Genomic DNA, 7,167 nt, shown 5'->3' on the forward strand with positions numbered 1-7,167 from the left:
CAGAAAGATGGATGAATAAATTATGGATTATTCACTCAAAGAAAGAAGAAAATAACAATTCAACACAACATGTATGAATCTTACAAACATAATGTTGAGTTAAGTAATTAGGCTTCAAACTAGTTCAGACTGATTCAATCATGGCTCACAGAAACAAGGGCAGCATACGTGTTGCAAAGCCTGTCAGATTTTGACCTGAATAGGAAACAGGCAGCAGCATCCCATTCAGAGATGGGGGCTGACCACACAGCTTTGAATGTGTGTCGTTCTCCATAGCCTTGCCAATAGTTCAGTCTCCCACATCAGGCTCCTGAAACTTTGCCACATTATGCCAGAGACCCAGTGAAACTTTCAGGAGCCTGATGCAAGAGATTGGGTTACTGGCAGGACCGTGGAGAGCAATACACACTCAAAGTGGCTCGGTCAGCCGCCATCTTTCAGCAGGGCACCACTGCCTGTTTCCTACTATGGTCAAAATATGATGGGCAAAAGATTTGGTTGCTATACAACACATACGCTGCCCTTGTTGCCATTGACCATGACTGAACCAGTCTGAACTGGTTTGAAGCCCTGCATTGTTGCCACTGGCCATGACTGAACTGGTTCAAACCAGTGCGAAGCCCTGGAAGAAACCCAGACACAAAAGGGTACGTACTACATAATGCCATTGATACAAAGTTTTAAAGCAGGCAAAACTAATCTTTCATATTAGAAGTCAGAGTACTGGTTACCCTTGGATGGAGTTAGTGACTGGAATGGGGCCAGGAGGGGACTTCTGGGGGTTCTGGGAAGGATCTGTTTCTTGATCAGAGTGCTAGTTGTTCCAAAGTGCTTGCTCTATAAAGCATTTTTTAGTAAAACACTTGAGAGTAAACGCTTGTGCCCTTTTCTGTATCTGTGCTAGTCTTTAATAAAATTTACATAAAATATTTTTAAGATTATTCCTGTGTCTAGCCCCCCAGGGCAGATACTATGATTGTTCAGCCCTGTATTTTCAGTGCCCAGCCTTTCTTTGAAATGACTTGAACTTGAGTCAGGTGGAGAGGATACCTCCAGGCTCCGCTGAGGCCTCCCAGGTCATGTTTCCAGCCCAGGCCTCTCTTCTAAGCTCTAAATCACTATGTCCTCCTGAATATCTCTCCCTGGATAACCCACAGGATCCTCAAGTCCCAAACTGGACTACTCCTTTTCCACCAAGCCTAGTTCCCTTCGAGGTTCTCTATCCTCCTGGACATCTCTCCCTGCGTGACCTGTAGGCTCCTCACTTTCAATATATCCCAAACTGGACTCCTCATCTACCCTCAAGCCTGGTTCTCTTCCAGGTTCTCCATCCAGGTGCCTGATAGCCAATTCCTAGGCAAGAAGAGAGCATCATGCTCCTGTTCCTAGATCAGCTCTAATCTCCCACCAGGACAAAATTTCTGCCTGGCACTATCTGACCTTTTAAAACATCCCTCCTGCCCTCCTCCAATATCTCAGGCCCATTATACATCAGGACAGGCTCCTCTCTACTTGTTCCTCTAAGAGGCCACTGTTTGAACCACTTCCTGAATTCTTTGCACCTCCACTTTCCCCTTTCTGCTTCCCTCTCCCCTTGGGGCCATCAGATCCTCTGACCACAATATAAAGTACCTCAAGGCCCAGCTACAAGATCCTCTCCAGTGTGAAACTTCCTTCAACTCCTTCCAATGCTAAGATTCTCGCACTCCCTTATCTGGGATCCCACAGAACTGGGTTCACCTCTCCATCACAGCATTTGTTACAGGATCTAAAGACTGTGGGGGCAGTAGAGGGCAGTAGTTAAAAATTTAAGCTCCTTCAAATGCCCATCAATGGAGGAATGGATGCAAAAATGTAGTATATCTATACAATGGAATATTACTCAGCCATAAGAAGGAATGAAGTCCTGATACATGCCACTACATGGATAAATCTTGAAAACATTATGCTCAGTGAATGAAGCTAGACATAAGAGGCCACATATTGTATGATCCCATTGCTATGAAATAACCAGAATAAGAAAATTCACAGAGACAGAAAACAGAATGGTAGTTGCCAGAGGCTGGGAGGAGTATGGAATGGGGAGTGACTGCCAAACGGGTATGGGCTTCCTTTTGGAGGTGATGAAAAGGTTCTCAAACTAGATAGAGACAGTGGTTATACAGCATTGCAAATGTACTTAATGCCACTGAATTGTCCACTTAATTTTTTTAATAATTTATTTTTTTTTTGGTGAAAATACAGCAAAAATACACCAATTCAACAATTTCTACATGTACAGCTCAGCAACATTGACTGACTACATTCTTCAAGTCCTTTTCTGAATTATTCTCCACCATTAATATAAACTCACTGCCCCCATGCTTATCTAATCTCTCAAGTTGCTATCGTCAGTTTGATCCCATATAGATAATTTTTTAAAAGAGCACAATGCTCAAGGCAGACATTATTTACTAATTAAGCTAAACTATTGTTTGATTTAAAGAATACTTCAGGGGATATTTTTGGTTTAAGGTTTAAAGATTGTCTCAAGGCAATAGTTCAGTGTTTCACTGAATTGTCCTCTTTAAAATGGCTAATTATACACTTCGTGAATTTCACTTCAATTAAAAAAATAATAAGCTAAGCTCTTAAGTCAGACCACCAAGATTCAAATACCTTCTTCACCACTTTACCTCTCGCTGCTTCCCTGTGCTCATCTATTAAATGGGGATAATAACAGTACTTCAGTCTTCGGGGTGTTTTGAGGATTAAATGAATTAAGCCATGTAGACTGCATGGCACAGTGCCTGGTACATGGTAAGACCCCAGTAATGGTCATCTATGAGTGGCCAGTCAAAGGCCACTCAGCCAAGGGCCAAATGCTACCATGATAATCATTCAACTAGCTAAATCAATTTTTCGTTTCAGGTTATAACCTGGCACCAGGTTCTCCACTACCAGATGGGCGTCACAGTGGTCATGGGAAAGGCTACTTACTTGCAAGTTAGCAAAGGAGAAGTATAAAGTCTATTTCAAGAATTTGTGGGCAATTTTACTTCTCTCGTTCCCTTATTTACCATTCCCATGAGTCACCAAGATCCTAATTTGTCCCCTCCTCTCATCCCCAGTCTCCTTCCCTGCATCATGCTCCAGTCCTGCCTCATCCAGTCCATCACCAACACCAGCAGCAGAAGGATCTTTCTAATACTCACCTCCAGCTCTGTCCCTCCCCTGCTAAACATCTTTCCATGCCTATCCATTGCTCTCAAGATACGGTACCAACTCCAGTGAAAGCTTTTCAAGGCCCTTCACAATCTAACCCTAATCTACTGTCTTAGTTATCTACTGCTGCTATAAAAGAAATATCACAAGTGTGTGGCTTTAATGAACAGAAATTTATTTTCTCACAGTTTAGAAGGCTAGAAGTTTGAATTCAGGGTGCTAGCTCTAGGGGAAGGCTTTCTCACTGTCAGCTCTGGGGAAAGGTCCTTGTCTCTTTTAGCTACTGTTCCTCGGTTTCTTGGTGATCTTCATGTAGCCTGGCATCCATCCTCCCCCATCTGTGCTTCCTTGCTTCTGGGCCCAATCTGCTCTTTTTTATCTCAAAAGTGGTTAGCTTATGACACACCCTACACTGATATGTCCTCATTAACATAACAAAGAAAAATCTATTCCTAAATGGGATTACATCCACAGGTATAATGGTAAGGAGCCAGGATGGTGAAACAGCTAAGCATTCAGCTGATAACTGAAAGGTTGGCAGTTCAAACCCACCCATCAGCTCCACAGGAGAAGAGGAGACCTGGTGATCTGCTTCCTTAAAGATTACTACTACTATTACCCATTGCCATGGAGTCTATTCTGACTCACAGTGACCCATATTTTAGGGGGACACAATTCAGTCCATAACATCTACCTTACCTGCTTCTCTCAGCCACCACCTCTTACACCCCTCAGCCACACATCTGCCGCTTCCTGAAGCTATCACGACCTTTAGTGCCCCTCCATGGTTTGTTCCCCTACATGGTCCCATATCACTGTGATATTATCTCCTTCCTCCATCTGTGCAGTACACACTCATCTTTTGAGAATTAGCTCCAATATCACTTCCTCAGAGAAGCTGCATTCCTTTCCTCCTCCCATTTTCCCTCTAGTAGGATAAGAGCAGAGTTTGCTAACCTCAGCACTATTGTTATTTGGGCATTTGGGGCTGGACGACTCTTTGCTGGGGTGGCAGGGTGCTGCACTGCAGAATGTTTAGCACCATCCTTGCCACTACCCACTAGACACCAGTAGCACATACCCCCACCCCAACTGTGACAACCGGAAATGTCTCTACACATTGCCATCAAGTCGATTCTGACTTTCAGTGAGCCTATCAGACAAAGGAGAACTGCCCCACAGGGTTTCTAGGCTGTAATCTTTACAAAAGCAGACTGCCACATCTTTCTCCCGCAGAGTGGCTGGTGGGTTTAAACCGCTGACCTTTTGGTTAGCAGCAGAGCAATTAACCGCTGCTCCATCAGGTCTCCTTAAAAATGTCTCTAGACATTGCCAAATATCCCCAGGGGGCGCAAAGATGCCCCAGTTGAGAATCACTGGATTAAAGTCCTCTCCTCTGTGGTCACACAGATACCTGAACAGAAGGACACCTTTTCTTCAGTTCTTCTTTTCAAGGTCACCACAAACACCATGACTTCACTCCTGGCCAATTTCAGAACAATCAGGTGAATTTCAGTTCCTTTGCATCAGATTCCTGAAGCAAGACCTTGGGAAACACCTATGTGTTTCTCCCCATTTCTTCATTTACTGCATGCCTACTATATGCCATGCCCTAGAAACATCAAGAGGAAGAAGATACACTTCCTGCCTCCTCAGGCAGAGTTCAAGTTCACGAGCTGGAGGTTGGGGAAGGGACAGAAATATGTAACTTACTCAAATACAGTATGGAGCTTCTGTTGAGGGTGATGGTATAATTTGGAAATGGATAAGGGTAATGGGTGACCAACATAAGGAACATAATTAATGTCACCGAACTGTACATGTGAAGATGGCTGAAATGTCAAATGTTTTGTTACATATATAGATGTTGTTATTAGGTGCCACTGAGCTGAATTTGACTCATAGAGACCCCATGTGACCGAGCAGAACTGACCCCGTAAGGTTTTCTAGGCTGTAATCTACAGGAGCAGATCACCAGGTCTTTCTCCCATGGAGCTGCTGCATGAGTTCAAACCACCAACCTTTTAGTAAGCAGCCTAGTGCTTAACCGTTGCATCACCAGGGCTCCTTCATATACATTTACCACAAAAAAAGTAAAATAAATAAATCATAGTGTGATAATGTCCTTATATAGATGGGCATAGGTTATTAACAGATAATTATATCACAGGGTCTGGGGGATTAGGGAATTAGAATGGTGTACTCAGAGTAAGTCATTCTTGAGCTATACCTTAAGGGGAAAGCAGAAGTTGGCCAAGTAGGGGAGAGAGGAAAAACATACCAGGTAGTGGTAACATCAGGCACAAAGAAAGGAGGTGAGAAAGTGCCTGGTAGATGTTTGGATGAGAGTAGTCAATCTGTTGCAGCTGGAGTCTAGGGTAAGAGAGAACAAGGTCAGTTTACACCCGCTGGGAAGTCTGGCTGGGGTCTTTTCTCCAAGTGTTGCATAGGGAGACTGGGGAGGCTGGGCTTCCTCCTTCAGACTGTCAAATAAAAACAAATCTAGGGAGGCGGGGCCAAGATGGCGGAGTAGTCAGACGCTTCTGATGGACCCTCTTACAACAAAGACCCCCCCAAAAAAGTGATTTGATTATATATGGCAATCTGGGAGCCCTGAACATCAAAGGCATAGCTGAGGAACCAGACAGAGTGGCGGGGGAGGGAGAGACAGTTTGGAAGCAGCGAGGAGTTGCCAGACCTGACCCGTTGAGAGCCTGAGCCCTTCAGGCCTGAGCAGCTCGGGGGTGAACAGTGAGGCACACAAGCGGCAGTCCTCGGGAGGCCCGTTTTCCACACTGGGAGAGACCCAGCGCCAGAGAGTCTACACGGCCACCCAGAACCAGTGAGAAGCAGCCCTCGATCCGGGGAAGGATAAGTAATTGCATACAGCCTACCGCGTGGATCAAAAACAACCCCCTTAGGGAAAAACCTCTCTCCCATTTACCTTCCCGCTCCCTGCTCTGCACTGGGTCCTGGACCAGCTTCAGCAACTGCCAAGTCCCCTGGGCCACAAGTAGGATCCATCATATACCAGGAGCCATTCTCTCCACCTTGGAGAGTAAACAAATTAACGAACAGGGGAAAAAATAAACTGCCGGCTCCCCTAAACCACGAACCCAGGGTAGGCACAGCTCCTTTGCCTAGGCACAGGCATAAGGGATCCATGGATTTTGAGTGCCTTTCCCCCTGCACAGACTTGTGTGGGCCCATCTCAACAGTGTAGGCCCTCATTACTGCAGTACAATAGGGTATATACCGGAACTCTAACTTCAGCTGTTTCAGCTGTGAAGTGGCAGGTTCTTCACATTTGACACTGCTCTGCCCATTAAGCAGAGTCTTCACACACCAACATCAGGGGCCGGAGGACTGGTGGCTCCACCCATGCCACGTAGCCACCTGCGAGAGTGGCCCATGAATAAGAGGTGCTCCCAGTTCTTACAGCCAACAGCATTAGGTGCTCATAGTCCAGCTGCAAAACCCACCCACCTACGTGCTCTAGGGAACAGGGACACGCCTTCCTCCTGGACACTCAGGGGCAGCCATCAGCCCCCTGCCTTGCTCAAAGTGTGTCCCCCTGCTGCAGCCAGATGCCTGTGCCTACACCAATCACCCATGCCTGTTTAGGACTGTAAGTGAGAGCCTAAACTACATACTTGGTGGCTATCTACCTGGGCACCTGAGCTGAATCCATACAGGAGGAGTGGGTGGACCCCTGAGCTCACATACTTAGTAACAGATCTAACCACCTGGTAACAGGACGTTAGAACTTCAAAGGTGCCAATAATTAAACTAGCTCATACAAGCAGCCTATTTGGGCTCATCAAAACAAAACAAGAAGCTAGGACACAGTAAGCAAACATTAAATGAATAAATATAATAACTTATTGATGGCTCGGAGACAACAGTCAATATCAAATCACATAAAGAGGCAATCCATGATGGCTTCAGCAAGCTTCCAAAATA

At 45.4% G+C, this 7,167-nt stretch overlaps 1 protein-coding gene across 1 annotated transcript in view; it reads left to right on the forward strand.

The window, feature by feature from the left end:
• LOC111821474 (sialic acid-binding Ig-like lectin 8) overlaps positions 1 to 3,006 on the forward strand; it is a 68,540-nt gene extending 65,534 nt beyond the window's left edge. Inside the window, exon 13 of the mRNA XM_023736210.1 lies at positions 2,911 to 3,006. Within this exon, the coding sequence (XP_023591978.1) occupies positions 2,911 to 3,006 (96 nt within the window). The remainder of the gene's footprint in view (positions 1 to 2,910) is intronic.
• Positions 3,007 to 7,167: the final 4,161 nt, after the last annotated feature.

The sequence above is a fragment of the Trichechus manatus genome, unplaced genomic scaffold (assembly GCF_000243295.1).
Source record: "Trichechus manatus latirostris isolate Lorelei unplaced genomic scaffold, TriManLat1.0 scaffold00087, whole genome shotgun sequence".
NCBI classification, from domain to species: Eukaryota; Metazoa; Chordata; class Mammalia; order Sirenia; family Trichechidae; genus Trichechus; species Trichechus manatus.